This window comes from Onychostoma macrolepis, chromosome 24 (genome assembly GCF_012432095.1).
Source record: "Onychostoma macrolepis isolate SWU-2019 chromosome 24, ASM1243209v1, whole genome shotgun sequence".
NCBI lineage: Eukaryota > Metazoa > Chordata > Actinopteri > Cypriniformes > Cyprinidae > Onychostoma > Onychostoma macrolepis.
Genome location: NC_081178.1, coordinates 4,257,401 through 4,281,015, shown reverse-complemented (window position 1 = coordinate 4,281,015; position 23,615 = coordinate 4,257,401). Strand labels below are relative to the sequence as shown.

At 33.7% G+C, this 23,615-nt stretch overlaps 1 protein-coding gene across 2 annotated transcripts; it reads left to right on the top strand.

Moving 5' to 3' along the window:
• Positions 1 to 37: 37 nt before the first annotated feature.
• LOC131532983 (carnitine O-palmitoyltransferase 1, liver isoform) lies at positions 38 to 20,725 on the top strand. 2 transcript variants are annotated; one of them, XM_058764927.1, is made up of 20 exons: positions 38 to 107; positions 209 to 270; positions 2,690 to 2,832; positions 4,018 to 4,157; positions 6,286 to 6,457; positions 6,862 to 6,963; positions 7,062 to 7,199; positions 8,245 to 8,322; positions 8,412 to 8,519; positions 9,195 to 9,282; positions 10,272 to 10,467; positions 10,863 to 11,051; positions 11,217 to 11,322; positions 12,184 to 12,300; positions 12,403 to 12,567; positions 14,674 to 14,802; positions 15,091 to 15,246; positions 15,544 to 15,657; positions 15,748 to 15,840; positions 16,701 to 20,725. In XM_058764927.1, exons 3-20 carry the CDS (start codon positions 2,692 to 2,694, stop codon positions 16,827 to 16,829), a joined length of 2,361 nt encoding a protein of 786 aa, XP_058620910.1. In that variant the 5' UTR covers positions 38 to 107; positions 209 to 270; positions 2,690 to 2,691; the 3' UTR covers positions 16,830 to 20,725. The 2 variants fall into 2 exon arrangements, with proteins under 2 accessions (XP_058620910.1, XP_058620911.1); XM_058764928.1 differs by having other exon boundaries at positions 49 to 107; positions 212 to 270.
• Positions 20,726 to 23,615: the final 2,890 nt, after the last annotated feature.

Here is a 23,615-nt window from a genome sequence, read left to right as displayed (position 1 = left end):
CCACAGGAACGTCATTGCCTTCTGACCAACCACAGCTCACTTCCGAGCCGCTTGTTTCCCGCCCTCTTCGCTGTATCTGTTACATTCTTTCGCAGTTTGTATCAAAGGTACTTCCAGTTACGCTTCATACCAGTGAAGCCTCAGCATCTATATTGGGGTTATTACGCGCTTATTAGTAATTATTTTTTATGTTTATGCTCCTGAAAAGCAGAAGGGAGGAGAGGAGCCCGTCACTTTGTTCCCGTCATCAGTAACATCAATAAACAGCAGGTATGGATGATGCTTTCTGATGCTTTCTGTAATGATAATCTGAGGCGTGATGATCTGTGGTGTGCTGGAGACGATGGATGGTGGAGATGTGTGGGGTGTTTTATACCGATTACGTTTTTCATAGCTGATGTGGTTAAGCATCATCCGTTATTGGCCTTGACCATGCTTAAATTACGTTTCCAGCTCTCTTTTTAATTACCTTGCACTCCCAGTTTAGCTGCATGCTGTCATTTCGATCTTAAAAACCTCATATGCTGATAAAGCTGCCTTTTATATTGGCAGTGTGTTGTGTTTTTGTTCTGTGTGAGTTTCGCCGGCCAGGTTTTTTTAGATATCAGTAGGTTATTAATGATTAACTATTTTGTTATGCAGTAAACCCTTTTTACATAGGTCGGTGACTTTGTAGGAGGATTAAATGGTCATTTAATCGATAAACAAATGCTGAAGTCTAGCACCTGTTCTTTACGTTTTTATATGTCGTGTTACTCGTTTATTGTTTTTATCGTTTCAGCGTTATTTAGATTTGTTATTGCAAATGACCATATTCCAGTGTTTTAATGTAATATATGTAAATTAATTTAAGTCGTTTTTTTTTAATTGGGTTAAAGTTCATTCAATTCATTTCTGTTCAGCGCCCTCTTCTGGTCGCTTGGAAAGGGCCTCATTTGCATGTTTCCTGCGGAGTAATTTAGTAGCAGAAAGAGGTGTCCCATGGGATGTGACGTAGATCAGGGTTCCTCAATTAGTTTCTGCCGAGGGCCGAATTTTGCCAACAATATCAAGCCAAGGGCCACTGACATATATATATATATATATATATATATATATATATATATATATATATATATATATATATATATATATATATATATATATATATATATATATATATATATATTTATTTCTTACAATTATTAAATTACTGTTGCTTTTGTTAAAATAGTCACAAGATGGTCACAAGATAAATATTCAATTTCCCCAGTAGTCTGTTTTATTAAAAAAAATTAAGAACATTTTTGCATTTAGATATAGAAGAACTTTGCCTGATGAATATTAAAAACAAATGAACAAACAAAAATCTGGATCTCCATGTCTGCCATGCAAATCAACTGTTCCTGCTCATCTCCAGACTGGATCTCTTCTCACCACATTCCCTAAATGCACATTAAATTATTAGATCTGTCAGCATTAATATTTTCTTTTTAAAATTGCGTTAAAACTCTGAACGTAGACACAATGTAAGTTAATGTTGGAATTTTCATGCCACATTATTTGAAATATAATCAAATAAACGCGAGCCGCCTATTGAGGAGCTCTGACGTAGATTGTGTATTTGCACACACCCAAAATGTACTTTCTTATCAGAACATTAATTAATGATTAACGATTTTTGCCCTAATTTTGATTATATGTATTTACGCATAAAATGTATACACTTGTATAAAATGTATATAAATAAAATGTATTGCTTTTATAAATATTTTTAAATGAACTAGTAGCCTTTTAAAAATGTTTTAGCAGTTGGAAATTAAAATAAATATTTTATGTATTAAATTTAAATTAATATCTTTTTTTTTTTTTTTTTTAAATGTAAAAGCATGTCACATGGTATAATAATATTATATATTATTAATACTTTGACGTTTTTAGTATTATAATTTCAGCTATTTTTATTATTTTTTTATTTTTGTTTTAATATTTCTAATTAGTTTATTTTAGTTAACAACAGTATTGCTGTTTGTCATTTGTTTATATTGTTTATATGCATGTGCAAATGCATAGGTGTGTAAATTACTTTGAGAAAAGACAGTGTAAAGCTTATTTTACCATGCCTTTGAAAGGAATATCACTGTATATATACATGAAGATATGGCAGTGAATCTTGATGAATACTGTAACAGTGTTTTGGTTGAGCGGACTGGTAGTCATGAGGAAACCCTTTGCTCCTGGTTGCCATAACAACACTGTTGCCATAGATACATCTTGTCTGGATGTAGATGTGGGAGTGATTTTATTTATTTATATGATTTATTTATATATAGAGTCTAAGTGTCGAGTCTGTCTGAATGAGCAATGAAAGCATGACAAGGCTGGATAAAGCAGAAGGAATGAGAGTTTTGAAGGAAGTTTCCCTTCATTTACACAAGCTGGAAACGGACTCTCTCGAGCTGTTGATCGCATAAAAAGAGCCCTTAACAGAAATGTCTGTATCAGCAGCACTCAGTGTTCTTGCCTTAATAGATCATAACTCAACTTGTTGAATCATAATGGTTGCTGGCTGGTGTTCAACTGAGTGTAAGTGAGATAAAGCGATGAACGTGGAGAGCTGCGGTCATGCACAGAGTACTGTACCTTTGCTGCAGGGAAATTTGAGCTGCTGTTTTTAAAAGCGTCTGTCTTTGTCTCACACTCTCTTTAGAAATGGCAGAAGCCCATCAAGCTGTGGCATTTCAGTTCACTATCACTCCAGAAGGGATCGACCTGCAGCTGTCCCATCAGGCCCTGAGACAGGTCTATCTGTCAGGCCTCCGCTCCTGGAAGAAACGTGTCACACGGCTGAAGGTAAACACGTATTACATGTATTAACGGCTTTAAAAGTTACATCAACTGCTATTTGCAATGCATTTAGCTTCCTTTATGTAATGTATTTTGTATGATAAATCTGGGATTTGGTTTAAAACAGCTTGTATTGTAGATGCTAAGCTATGAGATATATATTCATTCATATGTATATACTGTATATATATATATATATATATATATTCATATATTCATTCATTCATTTTAAAATGTTTATTGAAATGTTAATGCGATTTTTATATTTGGTTATAAAAACAAACATTTATTTAAAAAATAAAATGCACAAGTGTACAATAAATTTTTATTACAAAAGCAAATCTCATTTTGATTTTATTTTGTCATCTATTAAATCCATCTATAATAGTGCATTTAATGTTGATAATGCATCTTTATACTTGATTGTACAAAATTATCTAATTGATTTTATATGATTATATAAATAAACACATTTATTTATGTTAGGGTAAAATGCACAAATGAACAACAAAATACACAATAATATATTTATTATGAAATTGCTCATTTTGATTTTTTCTTGATTTTATGCTTACTTTGGATTTTTTTTGTTTTGTTTATGTAATAGTGTGTTTAACTTTGATAATGCATTTTTATATTTGATCATGAAAAGTATTTATTTATATTACAATAAAATCTTTATTACAAAAGCAGATCATTTTGCTCATTTGTCGACTACTAAATCTGCCTGTTTTGTTTTTTGTGCATGTAGTATTTTTAATGTCGATTATGCATTTTTTGTTTGATTCTAAAAGCAAACATATATTTATTTTACAAATAAATTCCGAAATGAACAACAGCAATAAAATCTTTATTACAAAAGCAAATAGCTAGATTTTATTTTATTTCGTCATCTGCTAAATCTGTCCATTTAATTTTTTTGCATGTAATAGTGTGTTTAATGTCGATAATGCATTTTCTGATTGATTATAAAATGTATTTATTTAAGAATAAAATACACAAATGAACACTAAAATGCACAATGTAGTCTCTATTACAAAAGAAAAGAGCTAATTTTTATATTTTGTTGCCTTATTTTTAATGTTTATTGTCACACATTCCCCAGCTGGATTTCATAATGTGTCTTTTGTTTGTTCTGGCGATCTTTCCTCATGTTTTTTCTTGTGTTTGTTTATTCTTTCTCTCATACAGAACAATGTGATCACTGGTGTGTATCCCGCCAGCCCGTCCTCATGGCTGTTTGTTGTCATCGCGATCTTGGCCACCATGTACACGCGCTCGGACCCTTCCATGGGCCTCATCGCTAAAATCCAGGAACATCTGCCGGTCAGGTAGTAGAGGTCACATTACCACATGGAAATCTGATCCCTTGCTCTTTAAAGACAAACCTGGCAAAACAAATGAATTATGTGCAGTGTGAACCGCTTCAGTGGCTCAAAGATACACTGAAATATTTGTCATCCTCTTATGTAATTCGCATTGAAAGTATGGAGTTCACACCCATGAACTTATGAACATGCCCAAAGAGGGTGTGAACCTTCACACACCTTGATTCAGTTGCTTTCAGACAAAAGCAGAAGCATTATTCTACAAGACAGATGTTATTTTGTGTCCCTCATATGTGTGTAACAATGACTTTAAAAGTACAGTAGGAGATCTCGGAAAATGCTAACTTTAGCCTGATAGCACTGAAAGTGAACGTCCCACCCTCTCTAAAATCGCCATCCAAAGCCACGCTCCCTGAATGCACATACGCTCAAAGAGCAGCCAGAGACAACATAAATTACTACAATAGGCTACATCAATGGTTTCCAATTACAGTCCTCACGCCCTCCCCGCTCTGCTCGGACTGAGCGTTTTAATTGGACAAACATTTCTTGGTCCTACACCTTCCACAGAATATATAAATAAATACAGATAAATACATTTAGACCACTTAACTTAATGATTGCTATCAGGATGTGAAGAGACTTTCAGCCAGAATAACAAAAAATGTTTCTGAAGACAATCACCTATGGCACCTTAAATAATAAATAGCTGATGCTAACTTTGTGTGATATAATATACAAATTCTAAATATATCAACAATAATCCAGACATTTGAATTAAGTCATTTTAATTATGTTTTTTTTTGTCGCTACAAGGAGCCCTGTGTTTTAAAGTTTTTTTCATCTCTATTAGCATTTCTGATTAAAACATATTTGGAAATGACAGCTAGCATTACAACGTTATTCTTTGATCCATTCAAAAGTTTGGAGCAATACGTTTGTTTGTTTTTTGTTAAAGAAATTAGTACTTTTATTTAGCAAGGATGCATTAAATTGATAAAGTCACCAAAAAGACATTTATAATGTTACAAAAGATTTCTGTTTCAAATAAATGTCCGTTTGAACTTTTTTCAGCATTGATAATAATAAATGTTTGTTGAGCAGTAAATCAGCATATTGGAATGATTTCTGAAGAATCTTGTGACACTGAAGAATGGAGTAATGGTGCTGATAATACAGCTTTACATCACAGGAATAAATTACATTTTAAAATATATTACAATAAAATAAAAAGTTATTTTAAATGGTAATAATATTTTATAATATTACTGCTTGTACTGTATTTTTTTGATCAAATAAATGCCGCATTGGTGAACATAAGAGACTTCTTTCAGAAATGTGTAAAAAAAAAATCTATCCCAGGCTTTTGAATAGCAATGTACGTATTTTATTTAATTGTTTTAAATATCAGGTGTTATTAAAAAGAATTTTAGTTATCTCCAGTCTATGCGTCAACGCTATAATATTTTTTCTAGTGCTGTCAAACAATTAATCGCGATTAATTGTATCCAAAATAAAGGTTTTGTTTACATAGTACATGTGTGTGCACTTTTTATATTTATTATCTATAAATAAATGCACACCCATGCATGTATATATTTAAGAAAAATGTTACTGTATATATTAAATATATTTATTTATAATATAAATATATGAATATAAATGTATACATGTAAATATATACTGTATGTGTGTGTATTTATATATGCATAATAAATATAAATAGTACACACAGATATATTATGTAAATAAAAGCTTTTATTTTGGATGCAATTAATCGTTTGACAGCACTATTTTTTTCCCTTTTTAAAATAATAATTTATTCCTTTAAAAAAAAACACTATCTTAATGATAATATCATACTTTCAAGACATCACACTTTGTTTGTCAAATCTGATCTGATTTTGCATAATAAACAAAATTAATCATCTAAAAGTTCACTGAAAGTGATAATGCAACACTTAAATACATTATTTGTGTTATTGGATGTTTACAATCTTTCAAAAATGTGCTTAAAAAATGACCTTATCAGACTGCACCTGTTTTCATAGAGTGGCCCAACAACTAATAAAACATGAATTTCAGCATTGCATGCAGCAGTGTAATATTGTGTCTCTTTGTGTGTCTGTAGTGATTCTCTGAGCATTCAGTGTCGGACGGTGGTTTCTGCCGTATTGTTCAGCACTCTGCTCTGGTTCTCGCTGATCTTCACCATGAGGCTTTGCCTGAAGCAGTTACTGTCGTATCACGGCTGGATGTTTGAACAGCACGGGAAAGTGTCCAACACCACCAAAATCTGGGCGGTTAGTACAGTCATACTACTAGACACACCTAACCTACAACCACCCAACCTGTAATGGTAAATAAAGGTGAAGTTTGTACTTTTTGCAGCTTTGGTGGAGTCCGTGTTGTTGTGTTGGGCTTTGAGGGAACTGTCCTACAAATAATTTACTTGTGCATAATTGTCAATGCATATTAAACTGGATAGGAGAGTACTTTAACATCAAAATTACACGTTACCTTCAAATACCTTCAGGTGTTCCTGTGGCTCAGTGGTAGAGCATTGCGTTAGCAGCGCAAAAGGTTGTGGGTTCAGGGAACACAAATACTGATAAAAAAATGTGTAGCCTGAATGCACTTGTAAGTCGCTTTGGATAAAAGCGTCTGCTAAATGCATAAATGTAAATGTAAATATGCTTGTTTTCAGGCCATGGTCCGGATCTTCTCAGGCAGACAGCCTCTATTGTACAGCTACCAAGGATCTTTGCCTAACTTACCTGTTCCAGCAGTGAAGGACACTGTTAAGAGGGTGAGATCTTCATCATGCCATCATCATCACCTAAATATCATTAAACCACTTTTTAAATGGGGGAAAAATATTCATTAACATTCTCTCTCACTCTGTAGTATCTGGAATCTGCGCGTCTATTGATGAGCGATTCTGAATATGAGAGGATGACGACTCTGGCCAAGGAGTTCGAGAGCAGTCTGGGAAACCGCCTGCAGTGGTACCTCAAACTGAAAGCCATGTGGGCATCCAACTATGTGAGAGTAACCAGAAAACCATGCACACAAACTTCACACAATACCTGTCAATCTTCTAATGCAGCCATTAAAAAAAATGTAAACATTCAGGTTTGCTCTGAAATAAAATGAAAATGTAGAACAGAATTTTATTTTGTCCCAACGGAATTGTTTGGATCGTGAAAAAGTGGACATTGCTACCAAAATTAAAGTGATTGGAGGACAGAGGTTGAAAGTAAAGCCTGATGCCCAGTTTTCCTTTGTCACTATTTACAAAGTCGGTAAATGTATGATGCCTAGTGTTTTAAAAATCCGTTCAGATTTTTGTGTATTCCAGCCTTAAGAAGGATTTGTGGTAGAATAAATGTGAAGAATAAATTGTGTGTCAAGCAGAGATGAGGAATTTAATATTTATTGCATATTAGGTTTAATATGGGCATTACATAACATTACCATTATTAAATATTAAGTTTAATATGGGTGTTACGTATGAAAGGTGATTTGAGGAGAGAGGCTGGAAAGTAAGAAGGCTTTGTTTGTTCACAGAACAACTGCATTTTAATTACAAAAACAAACATTTATATTTAAATTAAAATAAATGTTAATTAGCAAAAACAAGGAATTTAATATTTATTAAATATTAAGTTTAACATGGGTGTTACATACCAAATTAAAGGTGATTTGAGGATGGAATTACATTTTGATGAAAGCAAAAATTTAAATTAATATATTATCCTAATAAGCAGAGACAAGGAATTTAAAATTTATTAAATATTAAGTTTAGTTTGAGCATTACATAACAAAAAAAGTGGGTGTTTGATATGGTCGTTACATAAGAAAAAAAAAAGTTGCTAATAAGTTAGAATTTAATATTAATTTAATAAGAAGGCAAATATTTCATGTTTTATGTCAGTTTTAATTTCATGTTGACCTGAAAATCATATTTTGCTTGTGGGTTTAAACTGTAAGATGGTACAAAGATTTCCTAACCTGTTTTATTTTTATTTATTTATTCATTTATTTATTTTTTATTGAGAATTAATTTTCTTGTGTCTGCATCTTCAAGGTCAGTGATTGGTGGGAGGAGTATGTCTACCTGAGGGGGCGTGGCCCACTCATGGTCAATAGCAACTACTATGGAATGGTACGGCTCACAGATGCATAAACAAGCAGGAAGTTCTAAAGTGATATTTTTATATTCCAGGCTCTAGAGTCTTTCTCTTTCATCTTCAGGACTTCCTCTACGTGACGCCTACACCGATTCAAGCCGCGAGAGCAGGAAACACACTGCATGCGTGTCTCTTGTACCGCAGGAAACTCAACAGAGAGGAAATCAAACCTGTGAGTCCACATTGCAGCGATGACCGATGCTATTGGGAGAGAAGGGGATGGTGGGGTGAAACTCTCATCGCCCCGAGTGATGACAGAGATTGATCACAGAGCTGTTTTTAGCTGTGCATTGAACTTTGTTTGGTTATGGATGGTTGATGGAGACTGTGTGTGAATAGAGAAGACCCGCAGGGCTGTGTGTATTGAGTCTGTGTTTTGCATACTTGCATTAAAGAGAACACATAACGGGGAAACATTTTCTCTTTTGCAAGTTTAGTGTGCTTTGTACGTGTACGGTTATTAAGCATAAAACTTCCTCATGCGTTTACTCTGATTCTTCATGGCAACTAATTTACATATTAAGCAGATTATCATACTTGTATACATATATATATATATATATATATATATATATCATCATATTAGCAATTTTGCCCATTTTGATGATTGAGCTTTTAATCTATGCCATGTGGAGTTTAGATAATCATAACAGGTCATTTACATCTTGCAAAGTTACAGCAGCAATAACAGCATTCTTAAAGTGGTAGTCCAAACAAAAATGTGTAGTAAGAATGAATATTATTTTTGGGTGGACTGTCCGTTTAATTGAAGGAGGGTGGAAAATAGTTATGAAAACTAAATTTTGGTTTAAGTTACCTTGTCTAACAGTGTAACTCTGTCTTTTAGAGCCGTGTGCCAGTTTTAAATGTTCCTTTGTGTGCCGCTCAATGTGAGAGGATCTTCAACACCACACGCATTCCAGGAGAAGAGACGGGTAAGGCTAGAGTCTCTTATCTTTGCCCAGACTACATTTGTTTGTTTAAAAATACAGTAAAACAGCAATATTGTGAAATATTATTGCAGTTTTAAATGACTGTTGTTTATTTGAATATATGTCAAAATGTAATTTATTCCTGTGATCAAAGCTGAATTTTCAGAGTTCATTACTCCAGTCTTCTGTGTCACATGAAATCATTCTGATTTGCTGCTCATTTATTATTATTATTATGTTAAAAACAATTGTGCTGCTTCATATTTCTGTGTGAACAATTATAAATTTTTTCAGGATTCTTTGATGAAAAGAAAGTTTAAAAGAACAGCATTTATTTGAAACAAATCTTTTGTAACATTATGATTGTCTTTACTGTCACTGATCAGTTTAATGCATCCTTGATGAATAAAAGTATTCTTCTTTTTTTAAGAAAGGTTTTAGATAGATATAGCTATTTATAATTATTGAAGACAACTATAATTATTTATATATATATATATATATATATATATATATATATATATATATATATATATATATATATATATATATATATATATGAGAGAGAGAAAGAAAGAAGTATATATTTATTATTATTATTAAAAAATTTTTTTTACTGTTTATTTGTTCTTTAATAATCTCTTTAAATTGACAGTTTCTTCAAAATGTTAATTTTTCAGTCTTTTCCTCATACTTCCTATGATCAAAAGATATTTCCAATAGTTTCCTGGAAGGGCCCCAAGTGCAAACACATCTTACTTTATAAACTTGCACAGATAAACACACACACACACCCTGGACAGACCGGATTTGTACCGTACACACAGACTGACCCAGATACACAAACACACTCAGATGTATCCTTCTCTCCGAGTGTCTTCTAATCTGTTTTTGGCACCATTCGCTGATGCTTGAAGAGCACACAATACACAAAGCATGAGTGTGAACGGTGAGAATTTGCGTGCATTTACTAGTTTTCTATGTGTGTTTAGACTCCCTGATCCACTGGCAGGACAGCGAGTATGTGGCGGTGTTCCACCAAGGCCGTTATTTCCGCCTGTGGCTGTACCACGCCGGCCGCATGCTGTCTCCCAGAGAGATCGAGCAACAGATTCAGCGTATAATGGACGACCCATCACCCCCGCTGCCCGGAGAGGCCAAACTTGCTGCCCTGACGGCAGGAGACAGGTAATGTCTGCTGACACACTTTAAAGGGTTTATTTGACACGAAACAAACATGCATGTGATCTATATGTAAAGAAATGCAAAATACGGCTTTTATGGAAGTAGGCCAAGATACAGTAGATAAGACAGTTTTTATGTATTAAAAATGTAGTTTCTTTATCAGTTGTGTTTTCTACTATTTTAGTACATCAAGTTAAACTAAACAAAAATGAGAAATGCTGCTTTGACAACTAGCTAAAAATAAGTTTAAGGGTTTTTTTAATATTTTATTTCAGTTGACATTTTTCAAGTGGGTTGTTTTTTTTTTTTTGTCTAGTTAAATATAACATATTATATTAAATTAAAATTGTTCAAATTCTTGCTATGAATACTGAGATGTTTTGAACTTCATTTCCCAGAATCCCTTGGGCTCAGGCCAGGAAAGAGTTCTTCAGCTCAGGAGTGAATAAAAGGTCTCTGGACTGCATTGAGAAAGCGGCGTTCTTCGTTGCCCTGGACGACGATGAGCAAGGCATGAGGGGAGATGATCCTGCCGGCAATTTGGATCGCTATGCCAAGTCCCTTCTGCACGGCAAATGCTACGACAGGTGAGATGTTTGTCCATCCAAATTCGTCCATCAGTTAAAACCCTTCAAATTTGCTAAATGTTGTCTTAACTTAATTGTAAATAGAACCAATAGTCTCTCACACGGCTAGACGTGATAGTCTCTGTCTTTGCTATGGCAGTGTTTTGCACTGTGTTTGTGTTTCAGGTGGTTTGATAAGTCGTTCACTGTGGTGGTGTATAAGAATGGGAAGAACGGCCTCAATGCTGAACACTCCTGGGCAGACGCACCTATAATGGCTCACGTGTGGGAGGTGAGAGAAAAAGAGAGTATTGTTTAGAAATGAATGAGTATAATATCAGATAAGCTAAATAATGATGCTTGTTATTCAAAGGACTCTTTCTTAATCTCATCATAATCTAGTTTGATTTAAATAGGACAACACTAATCAGACAGTTATTTTGTTAGTGTTATGACTGGTATTAAAATTCTGTTCTAATTAGTCTAAAATTGATCGTTTTGCATCTTGTAAGTGAAGCTAGGCATCACAACATTATAATGTACAGTATTAAAAATTGATATTAATTTAGAATTTTGCTAAAGATTACATTTAACCACATTATAAACGTATTTATGGTTTTAAAAGTTTTACGCAAGTTTTAGAGGATGGTAAAGGTAATCTAAATGTAAAAATAAAGAAAACAAAAGTGCATTATCAACCCATTTTTTAATTAAAAAAAAAAAATTTATTTAAAAAAATATATATATTTTGAATTTTTCATTTTTATATGTTCAGTTTTCTTTTCTTTCATTTTAGTTTATTTTATGTGCTTTTGTCCCTTTTTTTAGTTTTTTTTCAAATCGTTCTCTTTAAGTTTTTAACTTTAGTAACTTATTTTCTTTCAGTAATTTTCCAAGGCAACATTTCAAATTTGTTTACGTTTTTAAGTTTGTTTTTCATTTAATTTTTATTTTATTTCATCTTAAGTTCCATTAAAAAATTTAATAGTTTTAGTTAATTATGCTGACACTGCAATCGGTTTGGTTAGACTAACACTTTAAGCTTATATAAACTTTCATTATTCTTTTGCTGACTTGTATTGTTATTCAGTAAATGCAATCTAGTTGCCGTTGTTATTATGTTCTCTAATACTGCTGTCTCTCTTTCTCTCAGTATGTGATGACTACTGATAGTTTCCAGCTGGGTTATACTGAAGAAGGTCACTGTAAAGGAGACGTGGCCTCCTCCCTGCCTCCACCTACTAGACTAACCTGGGACATACCTGCAGAGGTACAAACACACCGTCACACCTCCTCATGTTTACAGACACGCCATATACAGTGACCGCTAATGGACACACTGAATAATTCATCTTGCTGTATGTGTATTTAGTGTCAGGAGCGTATCGAATGCTCTCTCGCTGTGGCACAGGCTCTAGCCGATGATGTCGACTTTCATGTGTTGCCAATACAAGAGTTTGGCAAGGGCGCCATCAAAAAGTGTAAAATCAGCCCGGATGCCTTCATTCAGATTGCGCTACAGTTGGCCTATTACAGGGTAAGGTTGAACCCACTTAACACACAAAACCACATGTAGTTCTCCTCAACTTCACACTAACAGAATGTAGAGAATCACATTAATTATGTAACGCTTCACAAACACTGTGGCACAATATGTTTTGTTTTCATTTTTTAACCCTAGATCATTTTTCATTAAGGTAGTGATCTTGACTCTTACTTACACACATACAACTTTTATTAATTATTAAAATATGATATTTATATTATATATTAAAATAAATATTAAAACAAAGTTAAAACATATTAACACGTACGTTAAAATGTTAGCAACATTTTAAAACTTGTTAGTAATATGTGATCCTGGACTTAAGTCTTAAGTCTAGTCTTAAGTCGCTGGGGTATATTTGTAGCAATAGCCAAAAATACATTGTATGGGTCAAAATTATAGATTTTTCTTTTATGCCAAAAAACATTAGTATATTAAGTAAAGATCATATTCCATAAAGATATTTTGTAAACTTACTACTGTAAATATATCAAAACGTCGTTTTTGATTAGTAATATGCATTGCTAAGAATTCATTTGGACAACTTTAAAGGCGATTTTCTCGATATTTAGATTTTTTTTGCACCCTCAGATTCCAGATTTACAAATAGTTGTATCTCGGCCAAATATTGTCCTATTAGGGCTGCACGATATATCGTTTCAGCATCGATATCGCGATATGCACATCCGCGATAGTCACATCGCAGGATGTGCGATTTTTAGTATACTGACCGTTATATTTATACTGATCATTTTCGCGACAGCTATCGCATCACGCCACCCGCGACACACTGTCTTCACTGGACACGGCGACCGTTGCAAATCCTTTGAACTTTGTGTCAGTAAGTCATAAAAAGAATGAGGGATTTACTCGCAAGGATTTGCCGTGTCGCGCCGCATCCAGTGTAGACGGCATCACTGATTATAATGGGTTCTATTGTATTTTGTCAGCGCCCTTTGTAGACACGGTGAGAGTCACTCAGATATATGTGAACACTGAATTCCATTCAGTTCCGTGTCTATTTGTGTCTGAAATGACACAAACGCGCGAAACTGTCAAAATGCATGTCTCTGCAAGTATCCTTGTAAACACAGAAAATGGATAGTATGCTCACAGCAGTTTAATGTTCCTAAGGCTTTCAGTGTCATGAATGTTAATCAAACAGCAAAACACAGAGAAAAATCACTTTTGTAGCTTTAACAGATTTATTAGATTTAATTTATACAGTGTTATTTTACATTTGATTATTCAACCAGTATACCTGAATACTGTTAGACTTACTGGAAAAAACATAAAGCACTGTTTATTTATTTTATATCTTTGTTCTATTATATTTATCTATGTTTGTAATTTGTTCATTTTTCTATGCTGATTTACTCATCTACAATATTTTTTTTCCAAATAGAGCTTTTCAAGTCATCTGGAGTTTTTTTTGTTGTTTTTTTCATATCGCAATATATATCGCAGAAATACAAAATATCGCAATGTGTGTTTTTTCCAATATCGTGCAGCCCTATGTCCTATCATAACAAACCATACATCAATGGAAAGCTTATTTATTCAGCTTTCAGACACTTATTTGTCTGAAAAATTGACACTTAAGACTGATTTTGTGGTCCAGGGTCACATATGTTAAAACATGCTATTAGTATGTTAAAACATTTAAGCAGTGTTCTAAAACATGCTAGCAATGTTAAAACAAGTTAGAAACATGCCAGCAACATGCTAAGACAAGTTAACAACATAAAATAAGCTAGCAGTTGCTTAGCAACTACACCTTTGTTTACATTTGTGTGTTGCTCGGCAACCATTTTGTTGGAACCACAACCATTTCTGAGGAACTACACTGTTTGGCGGAAGAATAATGTTTTTTATTACACTTTATTTATTTTGTGAAACCTTACTACGTGTATGGAATAACCGTTTTATAAAAGCAATAAGCTCCGTCAAACCGTGGTTTACAGTGAATTTATAACAGCTAAGGGGGTTGTAGGCATGGCTATCATGGCTTCTTGGGACTTATTGCTTTAATAAACTTGACTGAATAATTGATAAAACAATAATATTCTTCTTTTCTTGTTCCTTCCCCACATCCAGAATCGAGGCACGTTCTCTCTGACCTACGAAGCGTCTATGACGCGTTTATTCCGCGAGGGCCGGACTGAGACGGTGCGTTCCTGCACCAGCGAGAGCTGCACCTTCATCAGAGCTCTGGAGGGCGGAGAGGTAACGATCCACTAATCTATCAACATATTGATGAAGGACACTTCCAGTACACACTCTTCTACATGCTCTGATTTTGTAGTGACGTAAACATTTGTTAAAGGCTGTTAAATTGAATTGCCATGAGTGATGCAGGTTATGATGATAGCCATAAAAATGCATTCAAATGCTGTAATTACTGTAATTTTCCCAGTTTAATACATTAAAGTAGTTTTATTTTGCTTAAGAATAATTAGTTCACAAATTCAAACACGAGTGCATATTTAGACATCTCTTTCTCTGTGACTGTAGAGTAAGGAAGTGTGTCGGCGTCTCTTCATTACGGCGTCTGAGAAACACCAGCATCTGTACAGGATGGCAATGACAGGAGGAGGAATAGATAGACACCTGTTCTGCCTCTACATCGTGTCCAAATACCTGGGAGAGGAGTCACCTTTCCTTAAAGAGGTGTGTAACACTGGGAAGGGCCGTGCAGTTACTATATCTACTGAACAAGGAAGTTTATCTGATTTTTGCTTCCTTGCAAATGCCCTTAGATGTGTATCATAAGTGAAAGAAATAATTGCGCAAAGAAAATTTCCTCATTCTTTCGTAGATTTAGATTTAGGTTTTTTTTGCATTTCAATTGAAAATATTCATTACCGTTAGGCAAAAAAACTGATTCTTGTTAACTGAAATAATACTTTAAATATTTATACAGTTAAAAAAAAGTTATGTAATATTAAATGTGTGTGTTTCCTTCAGGTGCTTTCAGAAACATGGCGTCTGTCCACCAGTCAGACTCCTCTTCAGCAGGTGGAGCTGTTTGATTTCGTTAACCACCCAGAGTACACCACCTGCGGTGGAGGATTTGGCCCGGTCAGAAATATTCATGCAAATTCACAAATTTAAAAAATAAATAATTTTTTGTGTGCATTTAATTTATATTCATTTGTGTGCTCTTGACAGGTTGCAGATGATGGTTATGGCGTGTCTTACATCATCATCGGAGAACACATGATCAACCTGCACATTTCTTGCAAACACTCTTGTCCTCAGACTGTTAGTACACTAACATGCTTTTTTCATTACCATTTTTCTGAAACTACAGAAAAGGGAAAATTTGAGATTAGCAAATTAATTTTTTTTTTTTTAATTTTTTTTTTTTTTAAGTTGGTTAGGATCTAAACTCAAACTAAAACCATTAAAAACATTAGATTTTTTTAATGCTTAGATGAAAACTAGAACTATTGCTTTGGCAAATAACTGATATAGAATGAAGTTGAAGAAGTACAAAAAATTTGTTACATATAACAAAATGACTAAATCTTAAACTGAAAATATAAAAATAAAAGCTCATATAAAATATGAATAAATATTATAATAGTATATAAATATCATAAACACACTGATACAAGCAAATAAAAAACCAATTGCATAGTGTATTTAAATATTACAATGAACAGTACTAACTTAAAAATAAAATGGAATTAAAAATGAACAGTAATATATAAAAAATACTAAAAATGTTATTAAAAGCTAAAACTATAAAAATAAAAGATGCTCCAAAATGTTAACAAAAACTATAATAGTATATAAATAATACTAAAATAACACTGGTTGGAACAAAAACTAAAATGAAAATCCTGTCATCATTTGCTCACAAGAGTTGTCCTTCTGTTTAATTCGAAAAAAAAATTTTTTTTTGAAGAATGTTGGTAACCACTGGCTTTCATAGTATTTTTTCCCAATGGCTCCCAGCAGCTGTTTGGTTACCAACATTCTTCAGAAAAATCTGTATGAATAAAGAAATTCATACAGGCTTAGGAGGACATTACATTTTGGATTTCTTTATACCGGTTAATGGCAGTGTTTGATGAAAATGATGCTAATCTGTTTCTCATATTCTTTCTGGATTGCAGGATTCTCACAGGTTTGGAGCTGATATCAAGAAGGCTTTGGAGGATCTTCTGGAGCTGATGTCACCAGAGAAGTCAGACCCGTCCAAAGCTGAGCAGAACCACTCGAAGAAAAGCAAAAAAGACCTGTAGAGGTCGAACAGAACGCCCATGACGGTCAGAAGAAGACATGAGGTTGCATAGAACTAGGAAATAGCGTGTTTCGTGTATATTCGTTTGAATGCATGTTTGTCATTACATACAAATATGCATTCATACATTCCATGCTTGTTGTACAACTCGATGCCATGAAGCCATGAACAACATAATGATGTAAAAATGGTGGAAGCTGCTTCGTCTAAAAAGGTATTAGTTTAATAAAATGTATAAAAGAGCATTAAAAGCAAGAGGTAGTTTGATAGCGGAAAGCCTTTTGTGTTTTCCAGAAGGACTAGTCCATTTAGATTTAATTTGGTCCTCATTTTTAAATAGAATGAAGAATCGAAATTATTAGCGTGCATCACCACCAGGGTGAAGGTAGTCTAATGGTTAATGATCTGATCAGTTAGCTAAATGTTTGTAGGTTCATTAAAAGTAAGCTTGACCGAGGATCTCAGTAATGCATCACCTCTGTACCTTCTGATGAAGGCACTTCACTGCTCTTACAGTACCATAAATCACATCCCCATCTGAACTGGATATGTTGAGGTGTAAGAAGAACTTGACTTTGGACTCAAATCCAGTGTCATTTTACTTGAATCCCAGAGCAGAAGTATATTTAAGATTTCTGTGACTAATGACTCAGAATATTACATGTGACTGCAGTTTTAATGTGATTGTCCGGATACATTGATGTGTTGATCTCACTATTAAGTCTATTAATTTTAACTGTTTTTTTTATTTAAATGTACGGTCTCTTTCTTTGTTTCTTTTTTACACACAGTCAAGTTAAGATAAAATAATTTAATAACAATTCACAATGTATTTAGAAAGTTTGAATACGTCTAATAGGTCAAAAGAAAGCGATGCCCGAGAAGAAATCATTTACGCCACAACACATTTCTGTTATTATCTCAGGTTTCAAATGCACAATTTAACTTTAAAAACAAATCAAGGCCAGTTAATTGCAAATAGTTCCTGTTTACTTGTACCCAAAGAGACGTCTCCTTAACAAAGCTAATTGTATAGTAGAAAATCTGATATGATTTTAATTCTAAATGGTGTACTTGGAATTAAATGATATGGTTAACCTTCTAACGAGCTGATTAAATTGCATTAGGATGCTTTCAAAGCTAAATGTGGTCAGTATTATTATGTATTAATAATAATAATAATAATAATAAACCATTTATACTAAACTTCTATTTTCAAAAAAGTAGGAAACTTAAGAGTGTGATTTAAAGGAAAACTTCACTCAAAAATGAAGATTTTCTGAGAATTAACAGGCCATCCAAGATGTAGATGAGTTTGTTTGTTCATTGGATTCTGAGAAATTTAGCATTGCATTACTTGCTTGAATGGGTGCCGTCAGAATGAGAGTCCAAACATCGCAAGAATCCTGAAGTAATCAACAAGACTGCAAAAGTTGTGTTTGTAATGAACAAATTGATCAAGTTTTTAACTTCAAACAGTTGCTTGCGGCTAAAATGCGAGTCCATAATTGCTTTCTCCAGTTAAAAAAGAAATCTCATCTGAATCAGGAGAGATATGCACAGTTTACAAGAAAAGACTGTTGTAAATAAATATGCTGTTATGGATTATAGACTTGTATTTTAGCCTAAAGTGACGATTTATTGTAAAGTTAAAATGCCTTAATGGTGGATTTGTTTCTTACAAACGTGCAACTTTTCGCTTTACAAGATGTTAATTGATGGAGTGGTGTGGATTATTGAGATGTTTTTATCAGCTGTTTGGACTCTCATTCTGACGGCACCCATTCACTGCAGAGCATCCATTGGTGAGCGAGTAATATATTGAGAAATTTCTCCAAATCTGACGAAGAAACAAACTCGTCTACATCTTGGTTGGCCTGAGAGTGGATACATTTGTAGCTAATTTTCATTTTTGGGTGAGCTATTCCTTTAAGTTACTGACAGAATAATGAAACGAAAACATCAGGTATGATCATATAAATAAATGGATTGATTATAGTTAAGATGCAGGTTAATACTAGAACCACTATATGAGTGTGAACAATTGTTGCATTAGAACATAACACCAAAAGCTATTACATTTGTGAAGGACATGAAGATGTTGACTGGTTTTACAGCTAAATGAATAACATACGCTCATCAACATCAAACATGTACAATCACTATACAGTCTGCATTAATGTGTTATTTCACTAGGATGTGTTTTTGCTGAAGGCCCTTTTGCTTCACTTGGCCGGACTGAGAGCAAGGGCTTCTAAACTTCCTTGTAGTTTTTCCATTTTGTCTTTGCAATCCGTTGGCAGCTCTACTCTTTATTATCTCTGTTATGCCCTCATATTTGGCATTTTAAACGATATAAAGTTGCCTTTCAAGTTTGCACAAGTAGATATGGTCATTGTGGAAATATTAATATGTATACTTCGAAAAGGTCTTATCGTTTTTTCCTGTACTGCCTAACACTGCTTACACTGTATCTTTCACTTGAGTGTAAACCTTACTAAAGAATTTTATTATATTATTATTGTCACTGTTCTAATGATCAACTTGAAACTGAAAACAGTAGCAATGCAAGCGTTTGTGTAGTGCTGGTATTAGTCTGGAGCGGCAGTGTTTTACCTCATCTGTCTGATGAATGTTGAATCATCCGGCGATCTCTTTCTTTTCTCCCGGGCCAGTACTGTACTCTGTATCTGCCTGACTCTTTCTCTGATTAGTCTTTGGTTTCAGACTATCTGTACACCGCAGAGCTTTACACTTTATCTCTTACTCTGGCAATCTGTCATTCCTTGACGTTTTGTATGTGAATGAAAAGGAAGAGACAACAGGTCACTTTTTTTAATTAAAATTGTTCAAGCACACAAGTGTTTGTGGTTTTATTATAATGCTTGCTCATCTAAACACGAGACCCAAATGTGTATTTTTGTTTCATTTTATTTCCACTTCTTGATCTCCTTCCTCCTTTTGTCATTACCACACTGGATTTGTTTACTTTGACTTTGTTCGATCAGCTGTCATTTTGTTTGTCCTTTATTTTAAATTTGCCTGTTTGTTATTGTTTATTATTTTTCCTTTATTGCTTTAGTAGATTTCGTAGTGTTACCTTGACCTGAAAAATGTGTAGATTATCTTATATCCATTTGTGTAGACTAATAGTAATTTATGCATTTTTTTTTTCCCCCCTCTCTTGAATTATCCATCCACACGTTTGTGAATTTGTTGGTCATTTTTGTTTCAAAGCTAATTTGGGTAACACTTCATAATAACATTAATTTAAAATGTATTAACAAACCAAATGCATTTATAGAATGCTTTAAAATCATTAGTTCATGGATATGCAAGTAGTTAGAAACTATATAATTTTATACATTTTCTTATGTATAGAGAAGAGAAGAGTAAAAAAATAAAATAAAAATAAAAATACACAATCACGTGGCTGACTTGACCCCTGTAATACATCACAAGACATTAGCAGAAGTGAATCACAAAAATGGAAGTTATTTGTCTTTAACTCAATGTTTTTGAATAGTTCTGTTTCTTGAAGATGTATCAGTAACTTAGCATTGAGCAATATGTAGTTTCATTTGTAAAATCACAGGTAAAATTAACATAGCGCATACATTTAACAATAAGATGTGAGAACATATTCATGGAAACGTTCATATTGTCATAGTTTAATTTCTAGGACAGGGGAAAAATGCATGATGTACAAATCTTGTAGTTAATTGAGCAAATGTATCCCTGCTCAGTCTGTGGTGTGATGGTTTGACAGAAATGCACAATAATATCAATCACCTCATGTAGCAGTTATTGTGTGATTGTGCTTTGGCTATAGGCTTAGTACTAATTTATCAAGTCTGTATTTTGTTTGTCGCTTTTGAAAATCTCGTTTATTAATAAAATGCTTTGTTCAGTTTGCAGTACTGTCACAACAGAGTGTTTGCAGATGAGGAAACGCTTGGTGGAGAGGCTGCTGTTATAGTAGCCCACCTAGCTTAAAGTAACTTAAAGCTAGATCAAAGCTATTTTGATTTTCACCTACCTTCTCATAAATAAACACTGGATTTATCATCAGTGTTTCAGAGGTCCAGAAGAATTAAAAATGGCTTAAGATAAAAGTGTTACTTTTGTGTTTGTTTATTGAAGTGTTTGAATTTTCGTGGGAACCGGCGAACATTCAAACACTTTAATAATAAACAAACACAAAAGTAAAGCGGACGACCAAAACTAAACATGGTATGAAGATTCTTAAAGGGTATCTTAAAGGGATAGTTCACCCAAAAATGAAAATTCTGTCATCATTTACTCACCCTCAAGTAGTTCCAAACCTGTATGAATGTCTTTGTTCTGCTGAACACAAAGGAAGATATTCTGAAGAATGTGGGAAACAGAGCAGTTCTGGGGCACCATTGACTTCCATAGTATTTTTTTCCACCTATGGAAGTCAATGGTGCCCCAGAAAGAGCCTGGTTACAAACTTTCTTCAAAATATCTTCCTTTGTGTTCGGCAGAACAAAGACATTCATACAGGTTTGGAACTACTTGAGGGTGAGTAAATGATGACAGAATTGTCATTTTTGGGTGAACTATCCCTTTAAGTCGCTGGGGTGTAAGTCGCTGCCAAAAATACATTGTATGGGTCAAAATTATCCATTTTTATTTTATGACAAAAATCATGATATTAGTAAAGATATTTAGTGAATTTCCTACCGTAAACATATCAAAACTTAATTTGTGATCAGTAATATGTATATGTATAAAATGCCAGAAGTAGGTAGATAGTATAGATACTTTACTTAATATAGTCATTGTTTACAGAGGTGGGTAGTAACGAGTTACATTTACTTCGTTACATTTACTTGAGTAAATTTTTTGGGTAACTAATACTTTTAGAGTATATTTAAAAATGGGTACTTTTACTCTTACTCAAGTACATTTTTAGTGAAAAAACGGTACTTTTACTTCGTTACTGTGGGCGACGCTCCTCTCGTTACTTTATCTTAATGCAGTACAAGTTAAAAATCCTTCAATTTATTCCAAGCGCGCCATCTACTTTTTTTTCTGGGCAATGAGCGATGCCCGTTCGCGAATGATTCATTCTTTTGAGTCAATTCTGTTCGAAGGCTTGATCAAACCAGTTGGCAGACCAATGAATCGGTTCGCGAATCAGTTTGGATGATTCGTTCAGTTCCCTGCCGCACGCGCTGAGTCGTCTGAAGCGGTTCTCACTCAGAGTTGTAACATCAAGAGCGTTGAAGACGTGGCTCTGGATCAACAGTCAGTTGAAAGCAAATCTGCAAAGGCTATGGTTTACTAGCTATGAAGATCTTTATTAGATGAGCGCGTGTGCTGTCGGTTCCACAGGTATAGATTCGATTACAGTACACGATACCACTATGACATTACCAGTTTGCTGTACATGTACCTTACACATTAAATACAATGTATAATTGATTCATTAAATAAGCAGAGTCACAGAGTATGAAATAAACACCCGCCAAACCCGCGTTAGTTCCAGGAGGAATGCCTTGCCTAGACACAATTAATATGGAAATTTTCACAATATTTACGCTTGCAGAAATAAAGGCTACATTTGTTTACATTTTGCAGAACAGACGGAATAAGATCCGTCAATGTGCATTTGTTTCGTTATGTTCAGATGTTCTGTAGCGGTCGTGTGAGGAGATTTCACTCTTCTCCGTGTCAGAGGTTAAATACATTTATAATACATAATTAAACTTTAAAATATAATTTAATTTAACTCAGTGATGCAAATCAGAATTTGTATCAGCTGTTACTCCAGTTTTCGGTGTAATATGATCCTTCAGAAATCATTCAAATATATTGTTTTATTACCAGTGTTGTTGAAAAAAAAAACAGCATATGCTGGTTAGGTATGTTTTGAAGCTGGGATGCTGGTTTGTGCTGGTCTTGAGCAGGTCGGACCAGCTTAAATCAGTTCAAACCAGCATCCCATGCTTCAAAACATACCTAACCAGCATATGCTGTTTTTTTTCAACAGGGAACAGTTTTGCTGCTTAATATTTTTTGGAACCTGTGACAGTTTGTTCAGGATTCTTTTATGAATAGAAAGCTAAAAAAGAACAGCATTGATAATAAATCAGGCTGATAAAAATTCTGATTTGCATCACTGAAATAAATTACATTAAAAAAAATTAAAGGTATTTTGAACGGCAGTGTGTGTGTGTGTATAAAAATGTATCTAAATATCTATATATCTAAATAAAAATAGACTATATTCAGTATATGATCCAAAGTAACTAGTAACTAACTACTTGAGTAGTTTTTTTATCCAATACTTTTTTACTCTTACTCAAGTAACTATTCAGACTTTTACTTTTACTTGAGTACAGTTTTTGGGTACTCTACCCACCTCTGATTGTTTATATAAGTGTTTTCATATGATATATATGTATGTGTGTGTGTGTGTGTGTATTTAGATCCTACACCTAGACGTTCATGTAGTACTGAAGGAATTCGTCCCTTCAGTAAGACATCACTTTAAATACTTAATGACTTATAACTTAATGCTTAGTGTGTGTGTGTGTGTTCAGGTTTTACCTATATGGTGGGGAGTAGACAGCCAACGGTCCTCGTGAGGAAAACATTTTTTTTACATCAAACATTGTAATGATTTAATGAAAATCTAACAACTCATAAATACCATTAACTCAACATTAAAACAATGGGCTTCAATGTAGTCTCCACCATGATAAAACAAAATGTGCATGTTTGAGTACTAGCTGACATTTTAAGGATGAATTAGAGA